Genomic DNA, 21,452 nt, shown 5'->3' with positions numbered 1-21,452 from the left:
ACTTTTTGCTGTCTTTTAGGCTCAAATGTGCACATTTCTTACAAAACACATCAAAATACTAAAATAGATAAAATATGCAAAATATGGACATGAATTATGCTTTTGACATTAAAAACGAACCAAATAAAGGCCTTAAAACAGTGCAAAATTCGAGCGTATCAGTAAGTCTGAAACAACAAAGTGGTGTCGAGAGCCTTAAACATCTTAAGGGTGATGGAAACTGGATCGAGGACTGTTGGAGTCATGAGTGCTGCTCTTCCAATTCTTGATGGGAGCAACTACCAAATCTGGCAAATAATGATATAGGCATTTCCCCTAATTTTAGTCCATCCATCATTGAGGCATGGTTCACTTTCACTATAAATGGAAGCTAAGCATCACATTCCACTAACTCATTCCCCCCAAATTTTATTATAGAGTGAACTGCAGCACTAGTCCCTAACCTTTAGGGTTATTGCACTACAGACCCCTAACAAAGAAAATATCCATACATAACCCTAATATTTTATATAATCACGAGTGAGATTTTTTCTGGCTAAAACACCCACATGCCCTATAATTGCATTTTTTGTCACTCCATTATATTGTTGGCATATGATTTCTACTACATTTTTGTTAGTAACTTTCTATAAGATCTCCTAATAAGTTTTGGTATTTCATATGTGATTAAAGTTTTGTTATTATTTACACTTTCTAATTTGTTATAATATACTCCCCCTGTCCCATTAAATATGCAACATTTGCTTTTCGGCACATGATTTTATGTAGTGTTGTTTTGTGAGTTAAAGAAGAGAGAGTAAAGTAAGAGAGAAGAAAACGTTGAGATAGTATTATTTCCTTTTTTAGAAACGTTTCATTTTTAATGGGACAAACCAAAAAGGAAAACGTTCCATTTCTAATGGGACAGGGGGATTAAGATTTATCATTATCTGCATTAATTAATATGAAAATAATAAATCGGGACCCTTTCTTTCTTATAAAACTCATTTTCTAGTATTTTTGTGTTTCTCTTTCCCCTAATTTTTCTTTTTTTATTTATTATGAAAATATCCTAATTTTGCTCTATTAATTTGTAACTTTACATTCCCTTAATTTGAAACACTATTGTTAATAAAAATAATTCTCCAATGACTAAATAGGTAATATCACATGCTTGAATATTTTCAAAATATTACTCAAGTTTCAATTTTATCATGAATGGGAAGAAACTAGGCAAATTTATATATAAGGATTGAATGTACGTGATATTGAAAATTTCATTTTGAGCTAAAATAATATTCCAAATAAAATATCAATTTTAAAAATAGTCTTAAATTAGGCTTATAGTAACAAATTAGTTTGATAATATATAATGAAATAATATTTTAAATGCCATTGTTTTCAAGAAAATAATTAATGTATCATTCAATTAAATGTGAATATGTGAATATGTGTATTATTGATTCAGATTTTATTGAATAAATAACTTCACTTTTCCATAATTTTTATTCTTTCTCAATGAATTCCCTACACGATATAACTAGTACTCCCTTCGTCCCAAGGAAGATGACTCCTTGGGCGGCACGAGATTTTATGTAGCTTTATTTTGTGTGTTAAGTGGAAAGTAAAGTAAGACAAATAGAATAAAATAGAGATAAAAATGTTTCTATTTTTTGTAATGAATTATCTTGAGTGGGACAAACTAAAAAGGAAAGTAGGTGGTCTTCACTGAGACGAATGGAGTATATTGTTACCAGTTACCACTAGCTAGAAATAGAAGGATATGAGAAGTTTTTTCTGCGCAAATAATGATAAATCTTTAATCATGTATGAAGTACTAGAACTTATTAGGAAATCACATAGAAGTTGCTAACAGAAATGTCACATAATTCATACGTCGGCGAATTTAGGGATTGCCGAAAATGCCTTACAAGTGATTTTGACATTTTCATTTGAAAAGTGGTTAAAAAACCGCATTCGTGATTATATAAAATGGTAGGGTTATAATCTAGAGATATTTTCTTTTGTTAGGTTCTGTGGTGCAATAACCCTAAAGGTTAGGGACTAATAACATAGTTCACTCTTTATAATAAAATTAGTACTCCCTCCGCCCAAGGAAGATGACCCCTTCCTTGGGCGGCATGAGAATTTATGCAACTTTATTTTGTGTGAGAAGTTGGGAGAGTAAAGTAAGAGAAATGGAATAAAGTAGATATAAATATATTTCTATTTTTAGTAATGAGTCATCTAAGTTGGGACAAACTAAAAAGGAAAGTGGATCATCTTTAATGGGACAGAGGTAGTATATAATTATGGTTCTCACATTCCTCTATCTTTTATTACTCACTTCCTTTGTATTTGATAATATCCGTGTCAGACTCAAGTAGGATTCATTATGGCGGATAAAGGGAGTACTCCATCTATCCGAAGAAAGTTGAGTCACTTCTTTTTCGCACTCATTTTGACAAAATCGTAAAAAATAGTTAAAGTATATATATAATAAAGTAAAAGTGAGAATATGTAGATAAGACTATTCTATACATTATTCTAGCTTTTACTTTACTATATATCCACTTTAACTATTTATTATTCCCTCCATCCGTGAAAATTTGTCACTTATTTCCTTTTTCGTCTGGCGTGCGGCTTTTGCGAAGAACGATTCCGGATTTGATGGATCAAGCTATATGGAAGATAACTGAACCGGGTGGACCAGTTAGCAAATATCGTTGCCACTTAATCAAGGCGTTCACGCTCTCGCTAGCCAGCCAATGTAATTTATATAACTCCCAATTTTGCACTACTTTAACAGTAAAACGGCCAGTTCGGGATCGATCCCACAGAGAAGCAAGTGTAATGAGTGTGTGCGTAGTGGATATGGTCCAGCTGCTGCCACGCTTTAATTTTGGGAGTTTTTAACTACGGGTTTTACCTTAGGCAGAAAATAAACTATCTACTGGATCAAGACACTGCTAACTACTGGATCAAGTAAACGACAGACTGAAATAAGAACTCAACTAACTAAACATGCTGCAGAAAACATAAAACACTTTACCATTCAACATGATTAAAGATTCAGGCACTCAATCAAAGACTCAAAAGCGAAACGGAACTGGAACAGTAAACACGATGACGAAAACAAAACAACTTCGATTTTATACTCAAAACTCGGAAAAGTATAGCGAACATGCGGAATACAAAAAGATCAAAACTTTAACTACAAAACAACTCGAAATAAACTAAGCTAACACTTCGGAAAATACGAAAGCAAGTAAAACCATTTCTCCAAACGGAAAATACGAAAGCAAGCTAACACTTCAGACAGAAATGCGAGATAACGCCGAACAGATATCGAGTACTCTTTCGCGCTCCCTCTCTCTAGCTAACCATTTCTCTAACTAAGCTAACTTTGGAAACTGGAAAACTAAACTAAACTAAAAAGGAAAATTGCTGAAGACGGAAGAAGATCCTTGATTGTGGTAGCACATCCTCTATTTATAGGCACTTCACGCAATCTCCAGCTGGATAACGATCTTGACAGAGGATATTTGCTCACGCTGTGAGCGAGCGACTCATCGATTGCTACGTGCCTTCCTTCTAGAATGACGTCGTTTTTCAATAACAAACTGATGACTCAGCTCCGTCCTTGTGTCTCATGTATCAGCACGTGTCCCTCTTCTAGAATGTCGTCCTTGCTAACAGATTGATGACCACCATCCAGCTCATTAGCCTCACGTGTCCTTCTTCTAGAAACCAGTGGTCCCCGCCTTAACTGCTTGATCACTCCCTTTGATCAACTCCCCCGATTTTTGGCCTTTTTCGCCTATTGTACTTGCTTGATCAGTTTGGCCTTGTTGCCTTGGTCAAGCGGCATTCCTGCATAATTAACACTTGCTTTGCGCGATAAATCAATCAAGTAGAGTACATTTTACCCCCTTAACCGATGCATGAAGTAGGCCTTATCATCGTTCGTTCCTAAAAATTTGTCACCTTTCACTTTTTCTATTTTTGGTAGTGGACCCCACATTCCATTAACTAATTCCTACACACATTTTATTATAAAACTAATATATAAAAGTAGGACTCACCTACCACTAACTTTTTCAACCCACTTTCTATTACATTTCTTAAAACCCATGCCGGGTCAAATGGTAACAAATTATGGGGGACGGAGGGAGTACGATTTTTTTAAAACGAGTGCAAAAAAATGGTGACTCAACTTCGTTTCTTTTCTCATTCCTAAATTCCGCCCTAATTGGTCAACAAGGAGCCTCATGACTTAATTTCAATCCATACTCGTGTTTGAATTCATTCTCTCGCCTCTCTCTAGATTCTCTCTCTTAAAACTCAGCCGTCTACGGAACAAGGAAGGAGGGGACAACCAAAATAAGGAACATACGAAGTCCACCTTCTCTTTCATGACGAAAGGAGGTGTAATGAAACAACAGAAGAAGAAGGTAGGCATCAAGATCCGGACAGTAAAACCCTGCTCCCCTGTGGCTTTCAAGGACGGAAAAAAAGGATCTGAAATTCGAACCTAGTACCTTTATCGCCGGTGGCTTTCAAGAGACAAAAGTCTGCATATCCTAAGCAACGGTAACCTAGGTGAGTGAAGTGCGTGAGTGAATAGGCAAGTGTGCACAGAAATTATCAATGTAAATGCTCGGTCAAGACATCACGCTCCTTAAATCACCTGGATCACTAGGTCCAGGAACTCAAGAGAACGCACAGTGTTTTTGTCGTTAGACACACTCGACTCCCCTTCAAAAATAATCCCTCAACCCGAATACTATGAATTAGTATAGGGAAGTGGGGTCGATCCCACATAGATGGATTCGCAAGTAGTGCTAAGAGACTCTGGAATGAAACGGCTGCTGCCACGCAAATCGGGTTGAGAGTTCTAACTAACTCTAGACTTAGGCACGAAATTTAAATGCTAGACTTAGGACAAAGAACACTTAGATCAGACATTAACACTGAAAGGCACGATTACTTCCTAGACCGAAAAGTAACTAACTAAATATGACTAGGCAGAGAGAATAAAAGAGTGGGGCCATGAAATCCAAATATAGTAAGTACGGCAAAAGTTGCAGATAACAAACTTCAGGCTCCAACTAACATCTACATGCAATTTCCTAACTGACTCAGATACGCAAGTGGAGAAAATAGAGTACATACCTAGATTCAAACAGAACATAGAAATTCGGACGTCGGAAACTTGCTACAAATCGGAAATACATCAGATCTACGTACACTAGGCGAAACGAAATGAAAACACGTAAACTAGGCATAAAATTAAATCACTCCTGCTCAGATTTACGTCGGACACCTAACCCACTCCGGATCCAAGCAATCCGAACCCAACAACCGACAGAATCAACTCCATAGCTCCGATTCTTACAGATCTGCTCCGATCAACTCCTAATTCCAGCAATCACAAACAATCCTGCACATCAGCTAAACTGAACCTCCGATTCATCCACAAACAGACTCTATTCACTCAGATCCAAACATAAATCTGCAATAACTCAGAAAACTACTACGAAAACATCCAACTCCAACAATCCTACTCCGAAATTCAAATAAACTCAACCAACAAACAATAACCAACACAATAGACATAAGCGAAAATAAAACTTGCATAAAACAGAAAGAATTCGGAAATAACAGAGGACTGAGCTTCGAACAGCGAAGCTCGGCGAATTCAGCAAAATACGAAAATGCAGAAATTAAATTGTTTCTTCGCCCCAAATAAGGACGGTGTTACTCCCCTCGAACTACTTTTGAAGACTAAGGTGAAACCCCACAGTGTGAACCAAGTGTGTGAAAAGTGAACTGAGCAGCCGACTGTTAGCGAGGTCTCCAGCCGAGAAGATCCCTCCAGCTTGCGTGCTCCCCTTTTTTATAGATGCGGAAATAGCCTTCTAGAGTCTTCGTAGACATCCCTATTTTACCCTTCAACTCCGAGGCTTCCCCCGTCCAGCAATTTTCTTCATAATGTTCACTTCTTTCGCCAGTTTCCTAGGACCATGCAAGCGTCCTCTTCTCTTCCTGGATCTAGCGAAAATCTTCACACACCTGGCTTAAAACGTGCGTTAGATCCAACAATTTCACAAAATAAACCCCTAAACCTATGCATGAAATTAGCCTTATCAAACTGCTCACACTTAAACCATGCTTGTCCTCAAGAATGAAAGACAAGAAAAAGAAATAAGGCGAATTTCAATGCATGGTTCCCAAGTACGACTTCTACAAACAAAAACAAAACAGACTCCTAGACCTATACTACTACAAAGAAAATAGACTTAATAAAGAAAACAACACAAAGGACAAAACACAAAAACAAGCAAGCATGAACTAATTTCGACTTTTAGGCGACCGTCCCCACAAGTTTAAGGTCAATCCAAGCGTTTACAGCCTTTAAATCTTCCCCCTTCCCCCTTCTACCTAAACGATCCGTCAGTTTGTCAAGATAGCCTGTCGACTCCCCGGCTGTTAGGTTCGCTCGATCACTCATTCCTTACCAGGGATGTTATGATAGAACGCTCCACAGTTAAAGTTATACCACTGATGCTTTGGGTTATGAGAGTTTTCCCCTTCTTACTACACCTTTCCTATTAATTTCCTGGGTAAGGTTACGATTACTTCCTACCCTTGAGGATAATATAGTTATTTTTTATTTTATTATTATTATTATTATTATTATTTTTCATCAGAACATCCCCTTTTTCCCTGGACTTCGTCCAGCTTATTCCTCCAAAGGTTTTATTCTCATTCATCCCCTGGACTTTGTCCAGCTTATTCCTCCTATTCCTGGACTTCGTCCAGCTTATACCTTCAAAACCCAATTTCTTTTCTCCTTCTTACTCTTCTCCCTAAGCATCAAGTGGTGGCCCATTTTACGTGTTGGCACAAAAAGTGTTTAAGCTTATAACTCGCTCTTATAGTAGGGCTGCACAGTTAAGTTATCTAAGCATTTTCCATCGTCCTGACTTCATTCAGACCGCTTTCGGTTTATTAAGGAAGAAGGTGTCAAAGTTGACATGCACTCTCTCTTCAATCGCTCTTGCTAAGGGAAACTTGCCTTATTATCTTGCTAGCTCATGCAAAACACACATCCTAAAGACTCTACGACAGAAAAACAGACACCATACTTACTCCCCCCCTCCCACTTCACTCAAGCTTGTCCCCAAGCTATCGCAGTGAAGGGGGGAAAGGGAAAGTATGAACAGCAGACACAAAACAAAACAACCTACAAACATAAAAAAAAAAGAAAAACTTCTCACACTTAGACCGAGCATCGGGCTAAGTGGGAGAAAACACATCAAACAAAACCAAGACATGCAGGACAAAACAACTCCTTCTCACACTTAGACCAAAAATTGGGCTAAGTGTGGAAGGAACAACATATATATACAAATACGAAGCATGCTGGGACATAAAAAAAATAAACACGAAAAATAACAGATGAAAAAGTAAAAGTTACTTGGTTCGGGCGGGTTCACTTCGTGGTCTGGCCCCCGCGGGAGCCAGACTTGGGTGGCACGAACTGTTGGGCCACTTTAGTCTTCTTTCTTGCCGGCGACTCCGGCGTCTCTGGTCTCTCTTCTGTCTGTCTGGGCACTGATTTCTTCACAATCCCGGGTCTAACGGAGGATGGGGCAGTCTGAAGCCTTGGGGCTTGTGGTGGTTTCTCCGCAGATAGACTTACTAGACCTGGCGTCTTGGAAACGCTGCTAGGTCCAGGAAGTGATATTGGTGCATCTGGAAATTTCTCGCGCAACCACTTCATCATCGTCATCATTAAAGAGATGGCCTCCGTCATCCTGTCGGAGTGCCTCGATGATGCCGCCACCAGGTCGGTGATGCGCCCCTTCAGGGCCACGGTCTCCTCCCTGCTCCTCAGGATTTCCCTCCGTATCTCGATCACCTCTTTTCGTACCCCGATTACCTCTTTTCTCACAGCCTTGACCTCACTCATCACTTCCTCGACTGACTTCCTGATTTCGTCCACACCAGCAATTTCCTTCACCTCCACCATCTCAGGTTCCTGTTTGATCTAGGCCTCCAACTTGCCAACCTCATAAAAACAAACTTCCTTCCCGTGCGTAATCAGCAACCCTTTGTTAAAAAAGTAATCTATGTTAAATACCTCCGGGGGTTGACACATCTTCACTTCTTGGCAAGACTTATAGCTAATGAAAGAGACGGCCTCCGTCATCCGGGAAGGGTTGGCAGTTACTTGGTGGCAGGCTTGAGCTAACCAGTAACCCAAGTGGACACGGACACCCGTGGCCATGCACCAAGTAAAGTATAAGTCGGGGGTCGTCAATGCATTGTTGGCTGTGCCCATTAGATTGTAGCTAATGAAAGTTTGGGCGAACCTTAGGATCATGTTCTCTATATGGTGGGCCTTCGAAAAACTGGTTTTAAATTGACCCACTCTCGGGTGAGTCAAGAACTCCCATGCGCTCTGCGCTTTGAAGCCTGGTGTGAACTTCGGTGGACCGACCATCCTCTCGTTCCATAATCCCTCGTCATCTTCTGTACATGTCAGCAGTCCCATCCGTAAAGTCAATTCACGGACGCTCATCACATTCTCTTCATTGAAAAGCCGAAAGGTAATGGAATCGGCGTCCAAGTCGGTGGTAGATTTAAACCGGAAAGTTGAGAAAAATTCTCGTGCCAAGTCAATCGGAGCTTCAAGAGTGCTATGCTTTAGCAACCAGTCAAAGCCGATCGCATCTATATACCCCTGAAACTCGTCATCAGACGCGATCTCCTTGAGTTCCGCCGAGTCATACATCTTCCCAGACTTGGCGACTTTTCCCACTTCACTCTTTTCCTTTTATATGGCGGCACGCTTTGGGTCCTCAAACTTCCTCAACTCGTTCAGCAGTTCTTTGGTGATCCAGATCTTCTTCGGCTCGAAGTTGAGCTCCTCATCCTGTTCGTCCTCGGAGGCACCGGACTCAGGGCCTCCTGGCTCAGCAGCATACGGTATTTAGCAGGCGGGGGAAGAGAGGATTCGTCGGACTTCCCCTTTGTTCTCTTGGTCGAGGAAGTAGCTATCTGTTTTCCCTTCCTCTTCTTCTCGACCGAGCGGCGGTTTTTCTCCTCTTCACTCTCCCCTCCTCTCGGTCTGGGGGAGGTAACCTATTCGGGAGCTGCCGTCTCTAGACCCAGCGCTCCTCCATTCGTCTGGTGGACGGTATCGTCAATCTCATCGATCAGGCTCCGTCGAGCCTGCCTCCTCGCTTCTCTGGGGTTGACTGGTGAATCAGTCTCTTCTGTAATCTCGATTAAATCCCCGAACAAATTTAATCTGACATCGACGGGTTCTCGGGCACTCTCAGAACCTAGGGCTTTCCCCCCCCCCCCTTGCTTGACAATGGGGTTGCCCCAGCAAAGTAGATAGGGGTTTCTTCCCCCTCCAAGCCTTCTTCAACGTGGGCCTCTCAAGGGTTTCCCCTTCAGTGACATTTTCCTTAACAGTATGGGGGTCGGCGCCCCCAACCACGTCTGGGGTTTCCCCCTCCAAATTTCCTTCAGAGTATAGGGCTACGTCGCCTTCTGGCACGTCATCATCAACCACAGGGGTTTCCCCCTCCAAATTTCTTTCAGAATTTAGGGCTTCGTTGCCCACAACAGGGGTTTCCCCCTCAACAACTTCTTCCAAAACAGGGGTTTCCCCCTCAACACGACCATCAGTAACAGGGGTTTCCCCCTCAGCGGTAGAGTCTAACCTGGGTACACTCACAGCCAACAACCCCAAACCTCCCGCCAGATCTGCTTCGTCGGTATGAGTTTCTGCGGCGGTAGGTTCTGGAGCAGTAGTGTCGGGCTCTGCGACGGCCTCCGGTTGGGATGTTGAAACCCCTGAAATTTCCGGTGGTGGTACGGCAGATGTTGAAACGGCCGGTACGGGTTTCCCCATCACGGCTGCGAACATAGCAAACGCCTCCATCGCCTTTTCTGGCCCCCCAAATTTTTGTAGAATGCCGGCCATAAACGCCGCCGCGCTTAAATCGACTGTTCTTGACGTGATTCCGGTCTCCTGTTTGTTCTCCATGAGGAAATCTGTAGAAAATTTTAGAGAAACTTGGACGAAAATTGTATTTTAGTTAGGGTTTGGGAAAGAAAGCGAAAGAGAATTGGGAATATTTTATTTGAGTGTAGAGAGAGAATGAGTAATGAGAAATAAAAGGCAAACAAGGTTATAGCGTAGGTGTGGGCGAAGACGTTTTGCAGGCGACTGCAGGTCTGACGCCAGCGACCGTACGCCTACCCATAAAAGTGCTTTTTGAAATCCGAACCGGTGCCAATCTCCCTCCAAATTTTTGTACTCCGCAACTCCCTGCTCCAGTAGATGCTTTCTGCAAACCACACTTAAAATGATATCAAACTAAAAAATTGAAACGCCAGACCCCCCAGGTCTAGGATATGACAATATCAAAAGCATTCCTAAGGAGTCTGGTATTTCGAAAATATTTTTAGAAGATTATTTTTTTTCTGATTTGTTTGGGTTTTTCTTGATTTAAAGAAGGCAACTAAATATTTACAAATTCTTTCGGGTGCTCTCAATATTACCTGGGTCGAGGTACACATAAAGATTTCTTAGTCACCTGACCCAGGAATATTTAAGAACACTTCCTTCCCAGACAGTTAGGCGATATCAAGGAGCGCGCATAGCGGCACGTCGCCCACTACACACATTTCCGAGGTATCCCTAAATACCTTCACTCTATGACCATTAACAAGAAAAGGAGTAGAGTTTGAAGCACTTCCCTGGATCTCTACTGCTCCATTTGCGCGCAGACTCACAACAGTGTATGGCCCAACCCATTTGGACTTCAACTTACCAGGAATTAACTTGAGCCGGGATTGGAACAGGAGAACTTTCTGCCCGACTTGCAGTTCCTTGGCCCGGAGATTCTTATCATGCCAAAGCTTGGTCTTTTCCTTGTACCACATTGCTGACTCGTAAGACTCAAGCCTCAGTTCTTCCAACTCCTGGAGCTGCAGTTTCCTCTCTCCCTCACAAGCTTGAGGATTCATGTTAATCTCCTTGACCGCCCAGTACGCCATGTGCTCAATTCCCACCGGCAAGTGACACATCTTGCCGAATACTAACCTGTAAGGAGACATTCCAATGGGCGTTTTATATGTTGTTCTGTATGCCCATAGTGCGTCGTCAAGTCTCTTACTCCAGTCCTTCCTTGACGGATTAACCATCTTTTCCAGTATCGCCTTTATCTCCCTATTGGAGATCTCTGCTTGCCCATTTGATTGAGGATGGTATGGTGTGGAAAGGCGGTGGTGAACTCCGTACTTCCTCATTAGAGCTTCAATAGTCCGGTTACGGAAATGCGTCCCATTGTCAGATATTATAGCTCTGGGCACTCCGTACCTGTTAAAGATGTTAGCTCTAAGGAATTTCGCTACCTACTTAGCTTCACAAGACGTGGTCGCCTTGGCCTCTATCCATTTCGAAACATAATCAACTGCCACAAGTATGTATGCGTTCCCGTATGAAGACGGAAATGGACCCATAAAGTCCATCCCCCAGACGTCGAAGATCTCACACACAATCACTGGGACTTGTGGCATTTCGTCCCTCCTGGAGATTCCCCCGGTCTGTTGATACCTCTCACAGTTCTGACAAAACTCGAAAGCATCCTTATGCAATGTAGGCCAGTAAAAACCACTATCTAACATTTTCCTAGCAGTTTTCCTTGGTCCAAAATGACCTCCACAAGCTAGGGCATGGCAATGATTTAGCACATCCATCTGTTCCCACTCCGGAATACACCTCCGGATTACGTGGTCAGCTCTCATTCTCTAAAAATATGGGTCGTCCCAGAAATAATACTTCGCTTCGCTTTTTAGCTTCATCTTCTGGGCCCGAGAAATTTCCTGCGAACTGGGCACCTCTCCTGTTACCAAGTAATTTGCTAGGTCTGCGAACCACGGTTCTGCGTTTCTCTGGCATTTCCCTTTTTCAGCATCTCCTGGACCTGTTACCGCCATGATCTTTTCCCAACTGATGGGTCTGGGAAAATTCCCTATATAGTACAGATGCTCCTCTGGAAATGCATCGGGTATAGCTTCGTCAGTTTCACCTTGAAAGATACGACTCAGGTGGTCGGCCACCTTGTTCTCGGTTCCCCTTTTATCCTTAACCTCCCAATCAAATTCTTGTAAAAGTAACACCCACCGGATTAATCTCGGTTTAGACTCTTTCTTTGCTAGCAAGTACTTGATCGCGGTGTGGTCTGTGAAAACGATCACCTTTGACCCAGGCAGGTATGGTCGGAACTTCTCAAATGAATATACAACTGCCAACATTTCCTTCTCCGTGGTGTCATAGTTCTTCTGGGCTTGATTGAGCGTTTTTTATGCATAAAAAATCACGTAGCTTTTCCCATCAACTCTTTGACCTAGCACTACCCCTACTGCGTAATCACTTGCGTCGCACATTATTTCGAATGGCAAACTCCAGTCTGGTGCTCTGATAATGGGGGCGGATACCAATCTGTCCTTCAACAGCTGAAAGGCTTTTTTACACTCCTTATCGAAAACAAAATCAACATCGTTGTGCAACAAGTGAGTGAGTGGTTGAGCAATCTTTGCGAAATCCTTTATAAATCTTCTATAGAATCCTGCGTGCCCTAGGAATCCCCTTACCTCCTTATGATTTGTCGGGTAAGGCAGTTTCGAGATTACATCTACCTTGGCTTGGTCAACTTGTATTCCTCTCTCCGATACTACGTGCCCTAGGACTATGCCTTCTGGAACCATGAAATGACACTTCTCGAAATTCATGACCACATGTATTCCTGACTTCTTCGGTACCATATGTACAGGACTAACCCATTCACTGTCCGGTATGGAATATATGATTCCTAGGGATAGCAGCTTCAAAACTTCCTTCAGCACTTCTTCCCTCATGTTCGGATTCAACTTGCGTTGCGGATCTCTGCAGGGTTTTACTCCTTCTTCTAGGCTAATGTGATGCATGCACATATCTGGACTTATTCCTACCAAGTCAGAGAGTGTCCACCCAATGGCCTTCTTATTTCTCCGGATTACATTCAGCAATTCCTCTTCTTGTCCCTTGGTCAAGCTGCTGTTAATAATCACCGGGAAATTTTCATTTTCCTCTAGATACGCATACTTGAGCCCAGGTGGAAGTGTTTTCAATTCTTTCTTGGGGACATCTTTTTCCTGGGGCAAGGGGTTTTTCTCTGTTGACCCAGTTGTTATTCCCTTCTCAGACTCAGTAGAACTGTCCATGCTCGCCACATAAGGTTTCTTCCTTGATCTAGCAAGCTCCGGATTTGTACAGAATTCCAGAATCGCTTCAGCTAGCTCATCATCTGATAACTCACTTGAGTTCATCGCTTCACACCAACTAGCTACTTCTCTATCAACGGCATGACTCATTTCGGAATTTTCGATCTGTTCCTGCATTAACTCTGCCTCAAGATATTCCTGGACCAAGGGGTTAATAACATCTATAGCATGCATATTTTCAACGTCAAGAGGTTTTTGCATTGCCTCGTCTATGCTGAATGTATATTTCTCCCCATTATAATCAAGGCGATGGTACCATCAAAGACATCAATGATAGTCTTTGCGGTACGCAGGAAGGGCCTCCCTAAGAGTACTCCGCCAGATTCTGCAGACTCACTATCACTCATTTTGATCACATGAAAATCAGCTGGGTACAAGAAATCATGTACCTTTACTTTCACATTCTCAAGCACTCCTTCAGGACAAATGCATGACCTGTCTGCCAATTGGATCACAACTTTCGTGTCCACCATGCCTACCCCTACTAACTTCTTGTATATAGATAGTGGTAACACATTTATGGATGCACCTAAATCACACATAGCATGCTCGATTTTTACATCACCAATAAAGATGGGTAAGGTAAACATACCTGGATCATTGCATTTCGAAGGCATCCTCTGCTTTTGAATCACTGCAGAAACGCTCTCGCCTATCAAAATCTTCCCACTGGGTCTAGCCTTCCCAGCTATAAATTCCTTGATGAACTTGCTAAACACCGGAAATTTTAAAGCCTGTAAGAATGGTAGATTAATCTCCAATTTCCCGAAAATATCCATGAAGTCTACCGGCTCTTCCTTCTTCTTCTTGGCTTCCCCCCGGCTTGGGAAGGGTCTCAGTCGCTTCCCTGCTCCTGTAGAGCTTTCAGCGGAGAATTCTCCAATTTCCTCCCTTACTGCCTCGTTCTCTAACTCCGGCTCTGGATTGAGGAAGAATGGTTCAGTGGACTTAGGTAAGGGTTTCTCTAGATCTCCTGCTTTAAGGTCATCCTTAACCAAGGGATTTTCTCCTTCCAAGTTCTTAGACGTTGGAATTGTATCCTCGTCCTTCTTGCTTTCGGTGGGCGCTGTAACTTCCTTTGGTTTCAATTCCGGGCCTTCATATTCTTTTCCAGATCTCAAAATAATTTGGCTGATATTGGCCCTATCCGGTGGTCTTTCTGAGGCGGGAATCTTTCCTTCATTTCCCCTCATATCGCTCAAAGAAGTGGCTATCTGGGACAATTGCTTAGCCAGCATATCCATGGCTGCCTTTTGCTCCTGTTGAGCTTCCTGAAGTTTATGGACTACATCATTGTTCGACTGTAAGTTGTTCTGCATGTGCTGCTGAGAACTGATGAGGTCGTGCACCATTTCATCAACGTTCCTTGGTGGCTTAGGACATGGCTGACTAGGTCCAGCATTTTGGCTTGTTCCACTTCCTTGGCCTGGACGTATATTTCCTTGACCTCCCGAATTGTTGTTGAACTGGTTTCCTTGACCCTGGTAATTATTCTGAAAATTCCTTTGGTGCGGGGGTACATAAGAGCTCCCTTGATTGTTCTGATTCATGTTCCCCCAGGTCGAGTGATCCCCTTGATTCCTAGTGTTCCAATTGCCTTGTCATTCCTGATTCCTCCAGTTGCCCTGCCTCTCGGGCTGAGGTACAACCTGTGTACTTTGTTGTGGCGTTGGCTGGCTTGACTCGTAATCAAACCATCTGAAATTCGGATGATTCCTCCATGGTGCATCTCTTTGTCTTCCAGGGTTCCAACTACCATCAGGATTCCAACTCCCCATTGCATTCACCTGGGCTTGGTAATCTCCTTCCTGGGATCCGTAATACTGTTGAATTTGAGGCTCTCCTTGACCTAGAGGTTTCTCCTCCGCTTGTGGCGCTGGCGCATTGGTTTTCTCAATAGCGTTCAAAAGAGCTTTTTCAAGTATGTCTATTCTTGCTTCCACTTTATCGTCCTTTTGCTCCTTCAATGCATTCGCGGAGCCTCTTCTTACAGTATTCCTCGGGTTATCATATGCTTTCTTGGCATCTATCAGCCTCCCCAGGATCTCTCTTGCCTCGCTTCCTCTTTTCCTTGTAAAATTTCCCCCGCTCGTGGAGTTCATTAAGTCCTTTGACTCAGGAGTCGCCCCTTCATAAAACAGAGAATAGGTCCCTGCCTCTATCATTCGGTGATTCGGGCATGCATCCAACAAACCCTTGAACCTTGACCATACCTGGCTTAATGATTCGTCATAATCCTGTTTGCACTCTACAATTTCTTTCTTCAGGGCGTTTGTTTTGTTGGATGGAAAGAAATAGTCTATGAACTCCAATTTGAAATCCCTCCAGGTGCGGATAGAATCTGGGGGTAACCTCAATAACCAAGTGTTGGCTTCCCCTTTGAGAGTGAAGGGAATCGCACGCAAGCGAAAATCCTCCTCTGTCGCGTCATTCGGTCTCTTTTGAATGCTGCATAGCTTACTGAATTCGTTCAAAAACTCGTATGGGCACTCACTCCTTCGCCCAGAAAATGTCGGCAAGACGCCAAGCACGTTCGTTTTTATCTCAATAGACCTCTGACGTGGGTTCATTACTATTGCTTGTGCTGGCTCTCCATCTAGATGAGCCGTTAGTGACCCTATCTCGGGATCTGGGTCTGCTACTTGCGCCATCTCAACTTCCTCTGCCTCCCCTGTTTCTGACTCTGTTTCTGATTTGGGTGGGGACTCCGGATCTGTTCGTCAGATGATTCCCAAGATTCGTCGCTAGAAAACTCACTCGGAAATGGATCTCCCGTGGTGAACCCCGATCTGGTGATTACGGTGGATACTGTATCCTTGACCTTCCAAACGTATTGGCCGTGCTTCCACTCAGACGAGTTGCTCCAATAAGTAGATCGTGAGCCCTTGCTCATAAACTACAAAGAAAAGGAAAGAACAAATCAAAACTATTTACACCAAAGACTCTTAAATCCACTGGATCACTGGGTCTAGGAATTCAAGAGAACGCACAGTATTTTTGTCGTTGGACACACTCGACTCCCCTTCAAAAATAATCCCTCAACCCGAATACTATGAATTAGTATAGGGAAGTGGGGCCGATCCCACAGAGATGGATTCGCAAGTAGTGCTAAGAGACTCTGGAATAAAACGGTTGCTGCCACACAAATTGGGTTGAGAGTTCTAACTAACTCTAGACTTAGGCACGAAATTTAAATGCTAGACCTAGGACAAAGAACACTTAGATCAGACATTAACACTGAAAGGTACGATTACTTCCTAGACCGAAAAGTAACTAACTAAATATGACTAGGCAGAGAGAATAAAAGAGTGGGGCCATGAAATCCAAATATAGTAAGTACGGCAAAAGCTGTAGATAACAAACTTCAGGCTCCAACTAACATCTACATGCAATTTCCTAACTGACTCAGATACGCAAGTGGAGAAAACAGAGTACATACCTAGATTCAAACAGAACATAGAAATTCGGACGTCGGAAACTTGCTACAAATCAGAAATACATCAGATCTACGTACACTAGGCGAAACGAAATGAAAACACGTAAACTAGGCATAAAATCAAATCACTCCTGCTCAGATTTACGTTGGACGCTTAACCCACTCCGGATCTAAGCAATCCGAACCCAACGTCCGACAGAATCAACTCCATAGCTCTGGTTCTCACAGATCTGCTCCGATCAACTCCTAATTCCAGCAATCACAAACAATCCTGCACATCAGCTAAACTGAACCTCCGATTCATCCACAAACAGACTCCATTCACTCAGATCCAAACATAAATCTGCAATAACTCAGAAAACTACTACGAAAACATCCAACTCCAACAATCCAACTCCGAAATTCAAATAAACTCAACCAACAAACCAATAACCAACACAATAGACATAAGCGAAAATAAAACTTGCATAAAACAGAAGGAATTCAGAAATAACAGAGGACCGAGCTTCGAACAGCGAAGCTCGGCGAATTCAGTGAAATACGAAAATGCATAAATTAAATTGTTTCTTCGCCCCAAATAAGGACTGTGTTACTCCCCTCGAACTACTTTTGAAGACTAAGGTGAAACCCCACAGTGTGAACCAAGTGTGTGAAAAGTGAACTGAGCAGCCGGCTGTTAGCGAGGTCTCCAGCCGAGAAGATCCCTCCAGCTTGCATGCTCCCCCCTTTTATAGATGCGAAAATAGCCTTCTAGAGTCTTCGTAGACATCCCTATTCTACCCTTCAACTCCGAGGCTTCCTCCGTCCAACAATTTTCTTCATAATGTTCACTTCTTTCGCTAGTTTCTTAGGACCATGCAAGCGTCCTCTTCTATTCCTGGATCTAGCGAAAATCTTCAAACACCTGGCTTAAAACGTGCGTTAGATCCAGCAATTTCACAAAATAAACCCCTAAACCTATGCATGAAATTAGCCTTATCAGTAAGCTGGAGCATTGCTAGCCTATTGTGATTCACAACAGTCAAATTTCCTCTCTCGGCAAAAACACAAAACCAACTTTTGGAAAGTATGGTGGAGACACACTAAATATAGCTATCGAATTCCCCAGTCCCAATGAGGGGAATATACGGTCAAAAAATGACCAAGTGGTTGTACCGAGCCCAGCAAACGACACGATCCTCAACATGGTTGCTACACAGCCTCTCCAACATGGACTGCCGCCCCTAGATGGGAGAATATCCTGGTTGGGAGAGCCAAAAACTAGATCATGGAATGAAGGAAGGGAGAAACAGGGGAGATGAGCTCGAACGTGGTTGTAAATCAATGGGCGATACATGAGGTTGTGATGGAGGAGGAAGACAAGGACTGCAACAGAGAACAATTTGAGAAGGAATTCCCCACACTCACCGCCGGCCGAACAAAGAAACTCATGAGGAACTTTTAGATACCACAAGCCGCCACGGTACAAACAGAGGAAACTGGGGATAAGAACACAAAGCACGCTGAGGAGAGGCGGTGAAACTCGGGCAGAGGCCAGCAGCCTCACAAGGTGGATGGGAGAATACCTCTGCCACAACAAAACCTCAACTTTGAAGGGGGCTCAGGGCCAAAACCAATTATGGCCTCGATGCTCAAAAGAAACAATGACACCCCCAAGCACAATGAACCGATAACGTTCCAGCCGGACACAATCAAGAAGATTGGGTATGTTAGCCTCATCGACGGCAAGCCAGCTATATATTTTTCTGGAGAAGACACACATTACCTCGCAGAAAAGATAGGGACGCACAGTGGTAGGTAAGTTCTCGCATTCGATCCCCTCGTCGTTCCAAATCCAAAAAGTTCTAGAGAACATGATGTTCATTGGGGCCTTTTCATCGAAATATATCAACGCTAAACATGTGGCAATCCAAGTGGAAAATGCCACAGACTACGCAAGGTTGCTGGTGGGACAGAACGGAGTGTCGGTTTGGTTTGTAGATCGACACCCGATGAGGGTGTTCCCGTGGACTCCAGACATTAATCCATACTTTGAAATACCAATTGCAGCGGTGTGGTGCAACCTCTTGGGCTTACCGATTAATCTATTCGAAAAGTCGGCACTCTTCGCGATTGGAGGAATGCTGGGGACATATATACAAATTGGCCACGCTACGGCTACTCAAACGAGGTTGTCATATGCCCGTATTTGTGTAGAAATTGACATATCCAAGCCACCAATTGAGGAAATTATCGTAGACATGATGGGAAGGGAAATGGTCCAAAAGATTATATGGGACAAAATACCGATGTATTGCAGGGAATGCCGTCATGTTGGGCATGCAAGCTCGACCTGCTATGCCAATGGGAAAAGGGAGAAGCCAATGAAATGGGATTATCATACACCGAGGTACAGTAATCCATCCAAAACTCATAATTATCAGCCCAACCAGCCAGTGGCAGGGAGATCAGAACAGGGGGGAAGAGACAGCCACCTGATGGATAAAGGAGAGGAAACAACAACCCAAACAGATTCTCATGAGCCCGAAGGCACGAACAACCAACGACCGAGGAAGGAAGGGACGAGGGAGAAGCCTGGTTTGAAGCATAATGTTGACGGAGAGTGGGAGCCTGAGGAAGAGGGCTTTCGGAAACAGGGGCGACGTCGAGGGTAAGGCTACCACAAGCGAAAATAAATTACACTATCCTAATGAGGCCAAACTCAACGGGGGACCTAAAGCAACACAGGAGTGGGGAGAGGCATTGGGGAAAAAGCTGGATCTACATACGGCTCAGCATCAGCAATGCACAAAAGCCAAGCAAGAAAATCGGAAGCGGGTTGGGGAAGTTGGGAGAGATGAGTAAGCTCTTTGCCAAACCAAGCTATTATAAACTGCTGGAAACCAGTGATTTTGTGATGGAGGATACGGAGGAAGAGGACGGGTTGGAGAATGAACCCATACACTCATTGCTGGGGGGCAGACAAGGCACACCCGGTGGAGGTAGGAAGCAACATGATGATCATGGACAGTTCAGAGCAGATTGACAAAGGGGGTAAAACCTCTCTAGCATCTACCCTGATGATGTCCAGCCAGTTCATGATGTGGAATGCGCGAGGATTGGCCAATGCAGGTACTCATTGCAATACTTGAACCTATGGTTTTGCCGAGACAAGATATTTGCTCTCGAATGAAGTTGGAGTTCAAGTGTGCAAATTTAAATAACCAAATTTGGATCCTGGCGGAGAAATAGTGGAGTATAGAAAGCTGGATTGACACGAAGCAGCTGCTACACGTAAAAATCAGAAATGCAATTGATAAGGACCTAGTTTTCATCCCGGCTATGTATGGGAAATGTTCGGGGAGGCAGAGGCAACCATTATGGAGTTTGATGAGGGAAATAGCAGGGACAATGGAAGGTATCCCGTGGCTCATCGGGGGTGACTTTAATATCTTCGTCGGCGGAAGAGGAAAGAAAGACTAAGAGTCCATGCAGCAGAAATAAGAAAACGGAGATGTTGGAGTTTGTTGAAGCAATTAGCGACTGCCAATTACTAGACCCCGGGTACGATGGGGTGCAATATACTTGGGCGAGAGGGGACCTGTTCGAGAGATTGGATCGAGCCCTATTGGGAGATGGGTGGTACTCAACCTTGCCAAACACTAGAATCACAAACCTACCGAGAGTTTGCTCGGACCACGGACCTATCTTGATCGGATGCAGCAGAGGACACACAGCCACGGGTCACTCCTTCCGATTCCAAAACATGTGGGTTCGGCATGCTTCCTTCGGACTTGAAGTTAAAAAGGCTTGGGAAGAGTACTCGGAATTGGGAGGGATGCGAAACCTACACCTCAAACTTTCCAAAGTTAAAAGAATGTTGAAAATCTGGAACAAGGAAACATTCGGGAACCTGTTTGAGAACATTATGATGGCAGAGGAGAGGGTGACAGATGCTCAGTCAGAATATGAGAAAGATGCGTCGACAGCAAACAGATGTGCTTATAACAAGGCAACGACACACCTCCTCCTAATGCTCAAAATGGAGGAGGATTTTTGGAAACAGAGAGCCTCAATCAAATGAGTTGCAGAAGGGGAGAGGAATACCAATTTTTTTTAAAGATGGGCTCGACAAAAATGCGTAAAGGCGAGGATTCATCAAATCAAAGAGGGGAAAGAAACCATCACAAATGAGAAAGGGATCAGAGAATCGGCTACAAGATTCTTCATCGAGCTGCTATCTGAGGGTGATGAGGAACTTGAAGAACCGGATCTGGATATCATTAAACCTCTACCAGCTGGGGTAAACATGGATTTATTGTGCAACACACCCTCGATCTTGGAAGTTAAACAAGCCGTCTTCAGCATCACAGCAGATAGTGCTCCGGGGCCGAATGGGTTCACGACTCTCTTCTATCAACATTGCTGGGATATTGTGGGTGAGGATGTTATAACAGCCGTAAGAGAGTTTTTTGGTGGGGCCTATATGCCGAGAAGTTTCACAACAACTATCGTCGTGCTATTACCGAAAAAAGATAGGCCGGGTACTTGGGCGGATTACCGGCCGATCAGTCTATGCAATGTCTCAAAAAAGATTATAGCGAAGATCATTGCGAGCAGATTGGCTCCTATTATGCCACTTATTATCTCTCCAAATCAAAGCGGCTTTGTTCAAGGGAGACTACTCTTGATAACGTGTTACTTG

General features: G+C 43.4%; 1 protein-coding gene across 1 annotated transcript; it reads left to right on the top strand.

Annotated features, from left to right (window-relative positions):
* Positions 1–18,621: 18,621 nt before the first annotated feature.
* Positions 18,622–19,422, top strand: LOC121749325. The gene has a single exon (XM_042143905.1). The coding sequence runs from the start codon at positions 18,622–18,624 to the stop codon at positions 19,420–19,422; it is 801 nt and encodes a 266-aa protein (XP_041999839.1).
* The last annotated feature ends 2,030 nt before the right edge of the window (positions 19,423–21,452 follow it).

Source organism: Salvia splendens, chromosome 9 (assembly GCF_004379255.2).
Source record: "Salvia splendens isolate huo1 chromosome 9, SspV2, whole genome shotgun sequence".
NCBI lineage: Eukaryota > Viridiplantae > Streptophyta > Magnoliopsida > Lamiales > Lamiaceae > Salvia > Salvia splendens.
Note: the sequence above shows the minus strand (reverse complement) of the source record. Positions and strands in the feature narration are given on the sequence as shown.

What these genes read in the sequence shown, in the direction of transcription:
- LOC121749325 (XM_042143905.1), top strand. Translation starts at nt 18,622, where the DNA reads ATGATGTTCATTGGGGCCTTTTCATCGAAATATATCAACGCTAAACAT.